The sequence below is a fragment of the Pyxicephalus adspersus genome, chromosome 4, assembly GCF_032062135.1.
Source record: "Pyxicephalus adspersus chromosome 4, UCB_Pads_2.0, whole genome shotgun sequence".
Lineage (NCBI taxonomy): Eukaryota > Metazoa > Chordata > Amphibia > Anura > Pyxicephalidae > Pyxicephalus > Pyxicephalus adspersus.
The window spans coordinates 119,033,732-119,051,634 of record NC_092861.1 but is presented as its reverse complement, the minus strand read 5'-3'; the positions used below and the strand labels follow the sequence as shown (position 1 = coordinate 119,051,634).

General features: G+C 37.0%; 1 protein-coding gene across 2 annotated transcripts in view; it reads left to right on the top strand.

Annotated features, from left to right (window-relative positions):
• MERTK (MER proto-oncogene, tyrosine kinase) overlaps positions 1-17,903 on the top strand; it is a 62,718-nt gene that overhangs the window by 5,216 nt on the left and 39,599 nt on the right. For both annotated transcript variants that reach the window (XM_072409456.1, XM_072409455.1), the window contains 5 exons: positions 3,476-3,779; positions 5,334-5,434; positions 5,523-5,696; positions 10,689-10,775; positions 15,154-15,269. In XM_072409456.1, coding sequence (XP_072265557.1) covers positions 3,476-3,779; positions 5,334-5,434; positions 5,523-5,696; positions 10,689-10,775; positions 15,154-15,269 — 782 coding nt within the window. The remainder of the gene's footprint in view (positions 1-3,475; positions 3,780-5,333; positions 5,435-5,522; positions 5,697-10,688; positions 10,776-15,153; positions 15,270-17,903) is intronic.

Here is a 17,903-nt window from a genome sequence, read left to right as displayed (position 1 = left end):
AAATCCAATGTATTGCATTCAATAAGTATTTTGTATTGAATGCAATACAATTGGATTTTGAATTTCCCGCCCCGCCGGCAATGCACACACGCACCAACGTCACCGGGAACTCCCCGGTGACTCATTAGGTACAGAAGCCGGCTGTCGGAAGAAAGAAGAAAAAGGAGATTGCGGCGATGGACGACACGGGATGCTGGCGGATCAGGTAAGGCTGTATTTACTATTACTTCCCATAGGATTACCTACCCCGAGTGTGACTTGGGGTTACCACTTTTAGCAACTTTTTTCTACCCCGAGTCATACTCAGGGTTCCAACTAGGGAGGTTAAAGCAACTGTAAACCTCTACCCCAAAAAAGGTATAATAATAATTATGAAACCTTCATCAAGGTGCATCTGCAAAAAATATTTTTGTTGCACATCACTCCCTTAGTGGTTCTAAACTTAAAAAGAGCAAACTTGGACCATTATGTTCAAGGCAATGGGCCTGATTCATTAACCTCTCCAAGGCTGGAGAATATACACTTTTATGAGTGAAGTTGGGTGATCCAGCAAACCTGGAATGGATCTGGTCCAGGATTAAAAACATTTGCTAACAAATAGCAAATGGCTTGTAAGAAATCTATTCCAGGTTAGCTGGATCACCCAGCTTCACTGATGAAAGTGTATTCTCTCCAGCCTTGAAGAGCTTTAATAGTTCAGGCCCAATATGTCTATTTTTCTAGCTCCTGAGTGTTGTGGTAGAATCAAAATTGTGATGCCAAATTCTGAAGATAGAATTTTCACCCTGAAATGGGATTAAAGGGCCTAAATAAGTCTGCATATAAGGCCGGGTGGTTTAGGTATAAAAAGGCTGTGTAGCCTGTGTCCTGGGAGAGCCCAGGAGGTCTGTATGCCTAAGAAAACATACAAACAGGACTTTGCTCCTAAATAAGTTTTAAGTTGTGTTTGTCTTGTGACATGACCTGTTCTTGATAAGGCTACTTAACTGACTAAGAAACAAACACTCAGCTTTAATATTAGGTAAAAAAACTGGGTAAAATATAGTTTCTGCTTGACTGACCACCTAACCTGGATTTAAGAACAGATTTCAATAAATGATTTTACAATTCTATGGAAATTAATTTAAAGTGTTAGGTAATAATATGCATTGGGTCATTACTTTAGATTAAGGTAAGGGAAGTGGTTGTTGTTTTTATGTATTGTTACATTCTAGGCACTAGCCTGCATGACTTTTTCACAATTCCAGACTTGTTTTTCTTTGGTTTGGGAAATATGACTTTTATGTTTTTACTTTATTACATGGAAAGTCTTCTTCACTGCAGAAGGGTTGAATGGACACGCAAATATACCTTGTAAAGTGTTCAGGAATAGGTTGTAAACATATAAAATATACACAGTTCTTGTCCCACATACCTTTATGACCTGGTAAAAAAATACTCCCATAGCCACTCACTTCGCTCAACTATTGACCTAGTAATGACTTCCTCACTCATAACCTTATCACACGCACGGCTCCAAGACTTTTCTAGAGCTGCCTCAACTCTCCGGAATGGTCTTCCTATTCGGCTTGGTTCCTATTTCCTGCTCATTTAAAAAAGCTCTCAAAACCTATTTTTTTATACTTGCCTACTCATCTTCTGTTTTTTGAATCCGTCACTACTTCCCACCATTGCATATCCCCCTCCTATTGTGTGTTACTTCCACCACCTCCTAGATTGTAAGCTCTTCGGGGCAGGGTCCTCTCTCCTCCTGTGTCACTGTCTGTATTCGTATGTCATTTGCAACCCCTATTTAATATGCAGCGCTGCGTAATATGTTGGCGATATATATATCCTGTTTATTAATAATAATAATAATAATAATAATTGTAGTGCCAACATATTACCCAACGCTGTAAGATAGATACAGGTGTTGACATAGGAGGAGGAGAGGATCCTGACCAGAAGAACGCACAATCTAAGAGGTGTGGAAGCAACACAAAAACATTATTATTAATTTGTACTTATGTGGCACTAACATAGTGCTACATAAATTATGTTTATTAATAATAATAATAATAATAATAATATATAATATCTACCTTCTGTCACTGACATTGCTCCATCCAGCAAAATGATTTGCTCTTTTCTAGGCTTGTATTATGTATATGATTTTAGTATGTCCTTTTAGGTTAATGGAAAGACAGTTGTGCAAGTACATAATAAAACAAACCTTTGGGAGGAATTCTCCTTTTATATTTTGTACACCTTTTTAGTTATGAATAAGGGGAAAGAATCTCTGTTTTTCAATGCTTTCCCCACAGGATAATTCACAGTCTCCATGTATCCTAAAGACCAATGTCACCGGGGTTAAATGTAAGGGAAATCCTGAATTTCCAGTGTCATCAGAACAGGAAAAGAGGGAAAACTTTCCAATAGAAACAAAAGTCCAAACAGATATTTTCCATTAGTATGCAGAGATTTGTCTTTGGTATTCACCTAAAGTGGTTGTGTTTGGACTGCAAACACTTCGTCTCAGACTCCTTTTAATATTTGTGGAGGCATTGTCTAATTAGAAATTGCTGTACATTGCTGTAACCTAATGGAGCATTGCTTTGGTTGGGCAAATAAGTATTATGTTACATTGTGTAGGCCGACATCTGATTATGGTGAAACTGGGTTACAGAAGTGCAGTCAGGACCTAGAAGATAACAGATATAAAGTACTCACTTTTACTTAAAGCGTACCTAAACTCATGATTTCCACTTTACATAAAAGGGTAAGTGCAGCACCGCTCCCTAATTTTCTATCACCTAGGCGGTCTAGAATGAATGGGAGCGCAAAGCCTCCCGGGATACCTACGTCAGGAATCCCAGGAGGCTCTTGAGCGCTCTTTCCATTCTAATTAGTTCTATGGTGTGTTAGTTTTTTTTTTATTGTAGTGGGTGCTCTAACAGCATACAAGAAATGAGGGAAAATCCCCAACAGCAACATATACATAGTTGGGAAGATCTTTCTAACAAAGCCACAGAGAGAAGTAAACCCAGGGTTTATAATATTTCCCCAACTCAAAAATGACTGTACTCACACTTTAAACCTAATATAGAATTTTATATCCCGGTATGTTAATTCTAGATCAGCTGTGTCAGATCTTTAGGATCACTTATTCTCCTATGAACCTAGGGAATGGCAGCGCTATTGCATCTGTATGTTCTTCAGTGATCATTAGCTTCAGTTGTTTTTTTTTTTGTCTTGATGCCATTTCAAGTTGCCATTGAGATTTTAGAACATGGCTCATGGGAATCAAGTGTTCTCATAGATATACATTCCTCATATATGCATTTGTAAATATCCCTAATATGTGGCTTATTCAAATTATCCCAAATTTTTAAAATGCATTTTACTGCTCAGCATTTTCCCCATCCTTAAAACAGCACAGGTTTCTTTAAGCATCATTTATAAAAACTAACAACTAAATATGATTTACTTTTTGCAGATACTCAAATTCTGGGAGAAGGTCAGACTGTGCATACATCGAGCTCATTATCACCAGAATTTAAAGAAAAGGCAGTGACAAGTCCAGCTTCAAAGATCAGTTTTAACCCTACAGTGCGCAATATTGTTCTCTCAGAACATAAAGATGTCAAGATCAATTGTACCATTGTTGTTCCCAATCTGGACAACGGCGAGCAAATCACATGGTGGAAAGATGGGAATTCGATTCACCAATCTGATCGAATCTCTGTGCAGTCTTTTGAAATCCAAGATGTTGCAGTGACCTCTATGGTATCTTCCTACAGGTGAATCTTATGTACTGTATATATAAGTTAAAGAGAATGAACTGAGTGTCTTGGTAGTTTGGTTTTAAAATGTAACTTAAAATTTGTTATGGGCAGAGTGGCCAGACAAGCCCATGTCTAGCAGGGACAGAGAGCTTTATTGCTTAGTTGAGGCTAACAGGATGAGTATTTTTGGTAAGCTCAATTAAGAAACTTACAATATCTTAAAGTAACACAAAAAAGTGTCACTATGCCTATATTCTGTCCATCACAGTACTTTCCTAATGCTTCTTCCTCTGCACCCCAGCACCATAATAATAGTGTTAGCTGGTGTTGGAAACTAGAGCATCATGTGAGCTCGGGCCTTGAGATTAGTTTCCAGACCCAGGTAATGCCACAAAGACTCCAATTTCTGCATGCATACTGCACTCAAACTAATATACTTGCTCTGTAAAACACAAATAAATCCTTTAAAAATGCAAACCATGTTTCGGTGTTTAGTATTTTTGCTCGCTAGGTATGTCCTCCAGCCACCAGGTGGCAGCACTCAGGTCTGACAACTGACCGCTCAGGAACAGTGCACTGCATTCTGATAGGGCAGGGAAAAAAATGCTTGTGCTGCATACATACGGAGGTTCTGGAATTTGGTTTTGCACAATAGAATAAGAGCAGAAAAATAAAAGTAGCAATGGGTGAAGGTACCTCCTATGCGGAGGGTGAAGCAGAAGAAGCAGAGTTATTGCAACAGGTTACCTTTAGGCACCAGGGCATAAACTTACTCCAAATAATGACAGTTCTTTCCCGTATAGGCACATAGAATTAAAAGTCTGATCTTTTCTTCAGTGTATTCCTTTGCTGTGAACCCCCCCCCCCCCCATTTCTTGTACAGCCATCATGGGGGGATAAAGAAAACTTAGCAGTTTCTGCTGCATTGTCATGAAAGTAGCCAACTAAAATCTACGTAAGAAATAAAGAAAATCCAGCAAATTTGGTTTAAAAGCCACCAAAAATCAAAGTAGTTAGGGAGCATGCATCTGATAGTTAGAGCTGGTAGTAAAAGTTGCATGTATATTATAATCCACAAACTTTTACATTCTCCTTTTATGTTACCACATGATCTAAAGCCAGCTTAAGGTGATTGCCTATAAGAGTGAACTGTACTTAACATATTTATCGTCTCCCATTTAAAAAGAATATGTGCTGCAGAATTTAATTATGATTTTCTCTTCCTAGTGAAGTCCACTTAATGCAGCTTTCATGAAAGATGTGGCAACAATGCTGCACTGCCCCTAAATTCAGAGTTGCCACTGTCATGTAGGCTGTATTATAATGTTAAAATGCTCTCAGGGCTGTGGCTATCAACATTCTCACTACTGATTTAATCATTTAATTCTCACAACTTGTTAATCAGCATCTGGCTACACCTATTCCTGCCCACTGCCTTCTAGATTGACTGCACTGTCTTCGCTTTTGAAACGTTCCCACAGTGATACTCGTTTAGACTGTCAGTCATACATGAATGCTTTGTTGTACTTTAATAAGCTAGTAATACATTTTATATATTCTTACTTTAAGCATTACAGGTGTACTTCGATCTGATAATGGCACATACAACTGCAAGTTAAAAATTATGGATGATGAAATAGTTTCAGATCCCATCTACATTCAAGTGGAAGGTAAGGTCCTTCTTTTTGTAATCTTCATGGTTTTGTACTGACACTTTAGCAGTAAATGCCTGACATTATGTTATTACCTCTCTTTTAGGACTTCCACATTTTATTAGACAACCAGAACGGCTAAATGTCTCTAGGAACACTCCATTTAACCTTACCTGTGAGGCTGTTGGGCCCCCTGAACCTGTGGAGATTTATTGGTTCCGTAACAGCAGAAAAATCAATGACATCCCTGAAGTATCACCAGCAGTTCTCAGTGTGTTGGGTAAGTCAGTATAGCACTGGTAATTTTATATTATGGTGAAAGTGTAACTTAATAGGAACTTTATAATATGCTTCTAAAGCACTCCTCCTTTCCCCAAAGTCTGCAGCCCCATCAGGCTAAAAAGCACTAATACCGATATGCAAATACAGACTTTTTTTTAAAAGTCAATAACTGTTCCCCCCAGGCCTTTCTGTTCTATATGCCCACATTAAAGATGTTCAGCTTATGGATCATCTCATGGCCTGGTTACATTACCGCATTGATACATTTACAGCTATATGGGCACCATGGGACTCTTATCTATTACCCGCCAGCAATGTATTTTAGCAATTTGCTAGCCCCCCCAGTAGGGAGGACCTACCGTCTCAATGATACATTGCTGTGCCACACAAGCAATGCAATACCTGAGCTTCTGCTCCCTTAACCCCCATATCCACCCTACACCCTTATTGTCCCTTCTCTTGTCATTCTATGTTTACAGACAGTTATTAATCCGTTTTAAGCTGTAGATCTATATTTCACTATGGTATCTCATGAAAAGACCTGGTAACGCTACAACTGGATGTAATTTATTTTTTCTTACCTCCGTCTCACATACTTTGTTTTGTTACTTGTCATATTTGTTGTTAATATTCGTTTGAAAAAATCAATAAAAATACAATTTAATAAAGAAAAATCACCTTGCTATCTGGAAGTAGCTTAAACAAAAAGTCAATAGCTGACCCTCATTTCCATTTGTAAGCGCTCCTTCTGGCTGCTTATATATGCAAAGACCATTGACATATGATTGTTACGAGACGGGCAGAAGTGACTTGTGTTACTGACATCCTGGCTCCAACATATTATTTCTGCATGGGAAACAACTGGGGACATGAGGGAGACTATATTAGTCTCATGGTACAGAATAAAGCAGAGTTTTTGTTCACTGATTATCAATCTGTAAATTGCTTACAAATGGAATAGACAGTATATACCGGTAGTTGCAGTTTCTATTAACAATGGCAAATTATATTGCTTACCCAAAGTTTTGCCGGTCATTCTGACAGAGGAAACTTCTGGGTGATGTTGGAGCTTGTGGTCCCACCCCTATTGGCCCATACGTATCGGTAGCCTCATTGGTAATATGAATGTATTAGAGGTAGAAAGGGAAGGTGGTATGTCAGGAAGGCCTGGCATACTGTTAGATGGCTGCATTTTATACTAGCAAAAGTTTGTCTCCATTCCCACTTCACATAATCTCTAGGCAACAGCTAAATACAAGGATAAAATACATATAAGGGAGTTTTTTTGTAACATTTTAGAGTCTAGACATTTGCCACATAGCACAGTCTTGCCTGGCAGGGAAGGAAGCCCACTGCTTTGAAGTCAGTAGTTAATATTATTACACAGTAGTTATATAGCACCAACATACTACACAGCGCTGTACAAATTCCATAGTCGTGTCACTAGCTGTCCCTCAAAGGGGCTCACAATCTACTACCTTAGTCATAAGTCTTTACTACAGTCCAGGGTCAATTTTGGGGGGAAGCCAATTAATCTAACTGCATGTTTTTGGAATGTGGGGGGAAACTGGAGTACAAGGAGGAAACCCACACATACACAGGGAGAACCTGCAAACTCCATGCAGATAGTGCCCTGGCTGGGGTTTGAACCTGGGACCTAGTGCTGCAAAGGCCAGAGTGCTAATCACTAGGCTACCATGTTATACATTTACAGGCCTTGTAGCCCTTTCTTCCCCAGCTTGTGAATGTAAAATGTAAAGGGAAGCAGCAGAATGATTAGCTTGCCTCTATCACTCTACTCTGCTACTATTACAATGACTCGTGTTACAACCGCATGTGATACATTTCCCTTATGCATTTTTATCTATGAATGCAAGATGCTAATGCAAGGTCAAATTCAGGAAAGTTGTGTTGTGTTTTGGGCCCACTATTAACCACATTTAAGTGAACCTGTTTCTTTGCTCTTTATTGTCAAAGTACATGTTTTTACAATTACGCACATGAAACACCACCCAAAAATCCTATTTCTTGTAGTCATTTATCAATAACAAAGAAACATTTGTATCTAAGAATTAAATGTAAAATGCAGCTCTGGGGTTTGACTTGTTTTGGTGTGTTTAGCTACTTATTTTAATGCTTATGAAAATGCATTCATAAAACATTTTAACTCATTACAGATTTTATATATTTAAGGCCAGAGCAGAGGAAAAAAGCTGTATGGCATTCCTCTGTTTCACATTCATGAAATCACTTTAACCTGGCTAATAACTTTCAGTGATATATACCGTATGGCAGAATCCCATAAACCTGCCTAGCTCACTGCTGTGCAAGTTAATGGAGAGAGAGAGTGATGGCTTTAATTAAAATCAGTTCTGCCTCAGACAAGCTCTAAAATAAAATAAGTGTCCTAGTTTGTTATAATTATTTTAGTGAAAGGTGATGCAGAGCTTGAAGATTAATAGTGTAACTTTAAAAGGTTTAAAATGAATGGAATTACACTTCTGCAGTCAATTTTATACATTGTTTCGTCACTCAGCAAGGGGGATAAAAGGCTAAAAAATATACCAATATATACGCACTGCGTAGGCACGAGATTGGGTGACGTAAATTGGGAAAAAACTTGCCGCTCACACTGCGCATCAGTGAGATCAGCAATTTTTTTCCCTATTGATGAAAGGGCTCCTTCTGCGCATGCCTGAGATGCAGAAGGAGCATCCAAGAGCCTCCCAGGATGCGTTACGTGGGTATTCTAGGAGGCTCTGCACTCCTATTCATTCTTGAGAATTAGGAATTAAAGGGGTGGTGCTGCACTTTTTTTTTTTTTAAAGGGTGTTGCACTTAAAAAAACACTAACAAATTAAATTTTTACTTTAAATAAAAAGGTTGTCTACCTTTTTATGTATAATAAAAATTCTGAGTTTAGGTACGCTTTAAGTAACTGACCCAGCACAAGAAGCAGAAAAAATCTACTGGTTTTCCTGATATGTAGGATACTTAAGACTAAAGCTACGTACACACGTCAAATTTTTGGCGTCTGATAATTGGCTCATGGCGGATATCGGGCGTGTGTACAGCCCGTGTCGTTCATCGTCCGTGGATCCGCCAGGACGGATCCACGGACGATAATGAACGACGAGCGATCCTAATGCAAGGGAAAGGGGGAGCATGCAGCAGTGTGCCGCTCCGTCGTTCTCCCCCTCCCTTCTCCATAGAGCAGAACAGTGCTGTATGTACAGGGCTCGTTCATGCATCGTGCGGTTTTGTATTGTTGGAAAGGATCATAAAAGATCCTTTCCAACGACAAGAATTGCACGTTTGTACGCAGCTTAACAAAGTATTGAATCCAAGTGGTTGGAGCAGGGTTTCTTAACCAGGGTTCCGCAGAACAGGCTGTAAGGGTGGCATTTTCCCCACTGGCCAGCAATGTTAACTACTGACCACCATGCTACTGCTATATGTACTGTGATCTGTGCAGGGGCTCCCTAAAGACTTAAAAGTTATTTCAAGGCTTCCCCCATGTTAAAAAAGGTCTATTAAAGTTGGGTTGGCATAACAGCTTAACAACTACCATTTCCAGACACTGGTCAGCAATAGCAAACCCTTATTTCTCTTGGAAGTGTTTACTTTAAAGAACGTGAGAACTTCATTTAAACTTGACTTTTGTAAACTGAATTGAGACGTCTCTCACTCATGTGATTTTGTTTTCCATGCTACACTCTAATCCATTTGTATTAAACGATTTTCAAGAATTCAGACTTTAAGCTGCTTAGAAATCCACTCTGCATATGACATACAATAGTGCAACACATTGTGCAGAAACTATGATATTTTGGGAATTTCTTTCTATTAATAAACAATGGTTCAATTAAGCCCAAATAAACATTTCTGTGTGGATGGGTGAGTTGGCAAAAAAGAACAATGAATAAATGAATTTAAAATGTATTATTCAGCTGTTAAAATGCGTTTGAGATGCTATCTATTGAGTTACAGTATAAAAGGATAAAAACATTAGCTATACACACATCAGACATTCCACATTATCAGTTTTATTCAAAGTTAAACTCAAGTCACCACTCCTTTGTGGTATTGGGGAATTTCTACAAAGTATTTTGTTTCTGTTCATGCTAATGTTGGTGAGAATTCATATCACCTTCTATCCAGGTGACCACACAGACATACATAATGCTAATTTTTATTCAATTAGACTAAATCATTCAATTGATCAAAGTAATTTTCAATCTTTTTTATATTATTAATATTTGTGTAGAAAATTGATCGGGTAAGACTTCATTATCTATTACCTGTCAATTAACTATCATACCAATAACAAAATCTTTTTATATTATGATCAGTATTTCAAATTACCACCAGCCTTTTAGCAATTAGACATATAAATCATTCACGATAGCATCTAGTTTGAATTCCAGGATTATTTTTCATTTCAAAATGCTTGTAACAAGCAGGTTACATTTTATAAATTGATCTTTTTATTATTCCTAAAAGTCCTGATGCCTTTTTATAGGGTTTTTTTTCTTCAGTGTTTGACTTTGGTTTGATTGGGATGTGATACTTTACAACCGAGATGAGAATATTCACATATAAGTATTTGTATAGTATGCCATATTTCCATGAGAACTAATAGAAAAAAAAAAACATAGTTCAAATCAGTTTTTAAACACCTGGATAGTATATTGAAGTTTTGTAGTCAACTGGAAGGATTAATGTAAATCAATCACAACATAAATAAAATACTGATCATAATACCAATGAAAATAACATGAAAAGAGGATGGCATAGTGTATGACTAGCTATAGGATCTGTCCCTTTCCCACTTTAAAAGTGTTTTAATTCTATCTGTGTCCTTTTGCAGCAATTTATTGCTGTGTTTCATTTCTTTTGTGAGGAAATGATTTCAGCTAATACAAAATGCTAGCTTATTATAGTCATGATATCAGTTATATCTGTTTAATGTTTATATATTTTGTAACAGGCTTGAATGAACCAGCAATATACAGTTGTGAAGCGCATAATAAGAAAGGACTGACTGCTTCCAATAATGTGAATATCAACATCAAAGGTGAGCAGTTTATGGCAATTCTGTAAATGCTGATGTGTGTTAATGACAAAAACAGAAAAGTACTAATCATGGCGCAATACTACCAAACAGGAAACACAACCTGAATATGACTGGAATAATAGTTCACACACTCTTTTTTTTCTATTTGAAGTGTTGAAACATTTGCTGCAACTGTGAGTGCATTCAGTGTAAAATCTTGTCTGACATTCCTTTTATGCATGTGGTTTAGCTTATCTACGGTTAGGGTATTTCATTCATGTGTCTGGACCTGCTGGAACCTTTTAAATCCAAAGTCTAGTTTTGTTCACAAGGCATGTAGGATGCTCACATAAGACAACATATGGCATAAATATGCAGAGGCAATGCACAACTATTTCACCTGTCAAATGAGTAAAAAAAAGTAATATAGTAATTCTGTTAATTCAGGTTTGTGATTCACACACCCATACCATGCTATTTATTCACCATTATGTCTGCGCTATACTACAAATATATAAAGAACTAGTTGAAGTAGTTGGCGCTGTATAAATACTGTTTATTATTAAAATAATAATAATAATAATATTAATTTTATTATTAATAATTGTAGAGAGCAGACACGGATATCAGATTTTTGCTGGAAACAACAGCATTACCCCAAACTGTGTCCTACATTTTTTATGCCATTCATAAACAGGGTTCTTTTTGCATCTAGATCTGATTGGAAAAATGGCTGGTTGATTGACTGGGATATATATTTAATCATAATTATAGATCATGCTCTGCTTTAGTAATACATAGTGCAGTTTGTTAGCTTCTTTTTAGCAGTAGCATTTATATGGTAAGACCTTGCCACTTCTTTATAATTGGAATCTATAGTTTTTGCACTGCTCAAGATATGGTATGAGAGACAGGCTTTTGTAGGCAACGTATATGTTAATATAAAAACTTAACTTTATTATTATTTATGTTATTCTTCTAAAACTAGACAAAGTTCTACTGAGCTAGATATCTGCTAACACAGTATTGCTATACTTGTGGTATATTCATGGGTTACATCGCATGTCAAGAATATATTACCTAGTATCAGATAAAGGTCTCGGTTCCAGACGCGTTTCACCCAATTGGGACTTACTCAGGGGATTAGGAGACCTTAAAGGTTCCAATCATAATAATATAATCAGTATAACCAAATGACAATAAAAACCATTACCACGTGAAATTAAACTTAAAATATTTTCTTGGGATACAATGTAAGTGACTCATTAGGTGCACACATATTAATTACAGTGGTGGTAGGAAATAAATGCTTGTGCAGTGGTAAAAAAATTAAATCATAACGTAAATGGAAGGAAGAACTAGGAAGATAACAGAAGATAACTCATTACTTGATGTCTGCTGATGGTTGGACCCCATAAGACACAATAGGTAACCTCAGCATGGAATGAACGAAATTCCTATTTATAGAAGAACTGACTGGATAGTTTAGGATTTCTAGATGTCAAAAAGACAGCGACTGTCAATTCATCCTATCTATTCATACAATTATATTAAACATATATATAAAGATAGTATTCATTTCTTTGCCTACTTATGCGCTGGCTGCTTATTCCATTTCCACGTAGACCTGTTATGTCAAGATAGCGGAACCACTATTTTTTGGAAAGTTTCCGGTGCATTGATTACATCTGGATTTTAAAGAGAGAAAATAACTAATAACTGCACTGCTCAAGTCTTTCCTCTTCTCCACTCCAACTTGCCTAAAAGCAAACCTCTTTAGTTCCTAGTGCCTGTAAATGGCAGTGTGCAATGCAATAAAAATCCAATTGTCTTACAGTTAACACCATCTTCTAAGTTTATTACCAGTATTACTGCACAATAATAAAAAGATATATAAATAATATACAACAGTTTGTATTAGCTGGGTTTAATCCTTGTCCTAAGTTCAATTATGAAGTTCCCACTCATCAGGTAACAGGTTCTTCTTTGTCTATCAAATCTGCATGTCACTTTATACAAGATCCTGATAAAAGCCGGCTCTTGTACCGGTCTAGTGGTTTGTAGACAGTCGGCTTATTGTTAATCACTTAGCTGACTTATTAATTCATGTCTTGTTTAGACTCACTGCCTTTTCCCTTAGCTTACCCTGCAGGCTTGGATGCTTGCCATTTATTAATAGGATTTTTAGCTGTAAAACGTGCGGTGGAAAGGTAAGGAGGACTAATGTTTATGCAATTCATGCAGCAGTGAAAATTAATCAATCACATGACATTAATAGAATGTAAGCTGTAAATCATATGAATACACTTACTCCTTATGAAAACAAATTGTTCCTGATAAATCTGGATTTAAAGGTCAGATTTAAATGCTGTGTTCCCATAGAAGAGATTTACCCTCACTTGTACCCGACACCTTGAGAGGAAGTGGGGAAAAACCCTTAATGGGAATGCATAGAGCAAAAAATAAAAATACTTTATAATATTCTTCCCTTGGAATATGCATTATTATTGTTGGCTGTGCGCCAGTTGGACGGATTTCTCCTCACTTATACAATGGAAGTGAGTAGATTGGCCTATACTTCCTCCTTTGTCTGACATCTATCAAATAAACAGAACTTTCCCAAACAGGGCCAAAGAAATGTTAAAATTGCATGAATTATCCAAAATAGTTTTTGTCCTTTGTTAACATATTAAATGGTAAGCACAATTGTAAGCAATGGTACGCAAAAATATAAGCCGTAAATTTAATATTTTAGAAATGTATTATAGCAACAATCACCAACCTTTCGGACCTGACGGACCACTAAATTCATAATTTTAAATACCGCGGATCATTAATATGATTTTTTTAAAAAGATAAATACATTTGTAAAATACTGATCTTCCTAATGGTGCCTGACAAGAACTCTGGAGGTTCTGATTTATTGATCAGATCACAGATAAGTGAAGTTTTATTATTGTTACTATTATCATTAGTTGCAATACTATTACTAAAGAAATGCAAAATATTAGTTTGCTTTTTCCCACTCATTATGGGTTTATTTCATTTGAATCTAAGACCAAGCAAGAAATGATAGTTGACAAAGTCAAATTATTTGATGCCATTTATTATAACAGTTAAAGAAAATACTTGCCTAAATTTTTGTCATATTTGCCTAAAAGAGCATCTCAGAAATAAACAAATAAAATAAAACAATCAGATGAGAATCGGTATGCGCAGAGCGGGGTGATTGTTGTAATGGTGGAAACAATACTGAAGCATACGGCTGTCTCATACAACTAAATACTACACTGATGTCACGCTGCGCCTCTCTTGTTTTTCCGTGCTTAGTACAGTTTGTGAACTAAGTGCAATGTAAAGGCAAAAATTGTCATTCAGAATATAAGAAATTATTAGAATATTATTTTTATTAATAAAACATAAAAGTTGCAAATATTGTCCAAATTTTTCTGTGGACCACTAAATATTCTCATGGTCCACTGGTTGGCGACCACTGTATTTTGGACCCCCAAACCAGTATAATGGTTTTAAATATAATAAATTTAAAATAAAAAAAAATTAATAAAACTATAATTTTACTTTTCACTCCTGTTGCATACCTGATCGGTTCCTTCTACTGCTTCTTCTATCCACTCTTGAATCTGCAGTGTACTTTACTGTGCTGTAGACTGCAAGAGGCTGTTACCAGGTCAAATTAATTGAAAATGTAAGGGGTGAGCACTTTAGGAAGCGCCATGCACTGGGTTTTAATTTAGGAATGATCCACTCTGTTACTGAAAACACCCCAGAAGACAGTAACATAGGATTTCTGGGGGGGGGGTATCGATGTGGCAAATTATGTTGGGCCGGGAATCGGGGACAGACAGACTTCCAACTACACCCAGTACTACCTTATCCTAATAGCTCTGTGGAAGATATTGGAGTATAAAAATACATTGTTTTCTTAGTCACCAAAGCTGGAGAATTATTTTTTGTTGGAAAAAACAAAATATTGTTAATAGGAAAATGTTGTGCAACCAAACATTATATCAGTAGGTCACAAAAAGTTTAGGTTCCTCTTCATTTTCTAAAACTATTTTAAAGAATTCCTGATTTCATTTTTGTGGTGTTGTGAAAATGACAAAATTAGACATTTGTCCTGATTTTTTCAAATTGCAATAGCGTTTAGATGCACTTAAGGCATGCTAAAGTGAATTCTCAAGCAATGGAATTGTATGTTATTTTAGCAGGTGTTAATTGCATCACTGATATTGTAGATTAATAAATCAGGGCCATTGATACCTATATATGTATGTTGACATTTTACTACAACCACTAAACCTGCTGTTCTTCAGAATCAAATATAGATGGTTTGTATTATTAGGACACATTCAGTGTTTCTTTTTTCCTTCTTTTTTAGATCTTCCATCTCCTCCGATTGAAGTCAAGGCTTCTAAACAACTAGCAAACAGCATTTCTCTTTCCTGGGTCCCTGGTTTTGATGGGTATTCGCCCCTCAATCTCTGCAACATACAGGTAAATTTACTTGACCAGCTAATATTTGGCATTGTTTTCAATCGTGGACCGGATCTATTTCAGGTTTGCTAGATCACCCAGGTTCACCCATAATAGTCTATCTTCTCCAGACTTGGAGAGCTTTGATAAATTAGGCCCAATACCCAAATACAGTATCATAGCAAGCTATACTTTTTATTGTTAAAAATGACTTTAAGCACAAAATAGTTGACTTTTCCTAGGCTAAAAGGTGAGCCAGAACTACTAGATCAGCAAAGGGAAAGATTTAAAAAAAAGAACTTTGTTAAGTTTTCATTGATGGTACTTGTGCTCTCTGTTAGCCTAAAACCTGGTACAGACTTCAGATAGACTTCTATCATCTATCATGATCGTTACCAGTGACAGATGAACAAACTAGTTCTGTTCACACAAGCAGGAGGAGAAAAGATGAGCTGTGCTGCTGTGCTCCCCTCCATAGGCATTCAAAGACTTAGATCTGCTGGTCGTTCATCAACTCGCCACAGCAAACTGATGAACAGTGTATTAAGGCATGTAATTTGAACAAACTATCACCCATTATGTGTATGCTTAAGGAGGAAGTAATCTTAAAAACGCTGAAAACAAAAAAATTGCACTTACATTCAATCCCACAGCGCAGTCGATCAGTCCAGAGATGTCTTCCATCGGGTCCCGCGACGTCCCGGTATCGGTCTCTGAGCCGGCACCGGGCGCCGCCATCTTTGCCTCTTCCTTGGTTCTTCTTCCTACGTCACTCGACCCAGGCGCAAGATCGTGTGACGTAGATTGGAAAAAAGCTTGCCGATCTCACTGCGCATGCGTGAGATTGACAATTTTTTTCCCTTTTCACAAAAAGGCTCCTTCTGCCCATGCCCCAGATGCTCAGAAGGAGCACCCAAGAGCCTCCCGGGAAGCGTGATGTAGGTATCCAGGTAGGCTCTGTGCTCCCGTTCATTCTTGATTACCTAGATGATCCAGAATTAAGGGGGCAGTGCTTTAAAAAAAAAGGTTGTGGCACTTAAAAAGCAAACAAACAAACATAATTTTTACTTTACATAAAAGGGTTGTCTACCCTTAGGAGTTTAGGTACGCTTTAAGTTTACAGCGTTACTGCAGCGTTTTTAAAATTTTTAATAATTTCAGTGGTCCACACCTGAACATTTTTGGGCATCACATCTTTGAACATTAAAGAAAATGTGTTTTGCCGTTTTTAAATTTTCTAAAAAGCTTTAAACGCATCCTTTAAAACAATGGGAGCAATTACATGTGTTTATAAAATGTTAAAAACTTTTAAGCAGTTCTACTGAAACCAAAATTTAATAAACAATAAATTTAATATACAATATTATTATTGGCAGATCCTGGCAGATCCACAAGCGATAGTAATGGAAGTGAAGGGGAAAGAACGCAGCAGGGTTCCGCCTCACTGTTTCCCCCTCTCCATAGAGTAGAATAGTGATGTATGTACATTGCTCATGCAGTCTTTTGTCGTTTGAAAGGATCATGAAAGATCCGTTCGAACGACAATTATTTAATGTATGTACATCTTAGTCCTTAGTCGTAGTCCTGGTGGGCACTGTGACCCACACTGAAAGATAGCAATAAATAAATCACAATAAAAAATAAATAAATAACAAACAAAAAAAATTTAGACTAGACACATTTCAATGATAGCTATCTTGGAAACAAAGATCTACTTTGTTTTTTGGACAGGAAATAAAGGAAAATCTCCTCAACTAGATGCAGGAAGCATATAGAAAATAAAAGTTTTAACATTTCAAAGTGTATCCAAATAATAGGGGTAGCTTTGGCATTAAACTTACTTAAAGGAAAGTATATGTTTCACAAGTGTATGTTTATAGGTTAGAAAATGACTGCCTTAGTTTATAACTTCATTGGTAAAGATCAATCTAGGTCAAAAGTTTCAGTGATGCAATACCTGTTCCATTCTGCATAGAGACTGAGCTGAGATTTAGCTAAGAAGTCGCCTGCATACCTGTTATCACTCTACTTATATACCAGTGAGTAATGTACGACTACAGTGATCTAGGATAGCAAAGTTCACTCCACCTGATTATTGTTCACATATTACTTCATATCCTGGTCCAGTCAAAACTTTTTTTTTAAAGCGGTGAAAGGTTTGAATATTTGTCAGACTTTTATTGCTACTATGCCACTGCTGGAGGGATTTTCCCCCACTTCCTAATCTATGCGATCTCAGTAACCTGGACAGGAAATGAGCAGAAATCTCCCTAGGAGGCAGACAGACAAGATGGAAATTCTAATTATATCTTTTACAAGCCCAAACCTAGGTTTGCTGGATCACCTAGGTTCTCCCTTAAAAGTCTATCTACTCAAGTCTTGGAGAGTTTTAACAAATGGGGCCTAATTTATTAAAACACTGGAGAGGATACACTTTTATCAGTAAAGCTGGGTGATCCAGCAAGCCTGCAATGGATCTGGTCCAGGATTGTATACATTTGCTGACAAATAGCTAATGACTTTTAAGAAATACATTCCATGTTTTCTGGATCACACAGGTTCACTGAAAAAAAAAGTGTATCCTCTCCAGCCTTGGAGAGCTTTATTAAATCAGGCTCATTGTGCCTTCATGAAGGGGGGTAATCTCACTAAGGG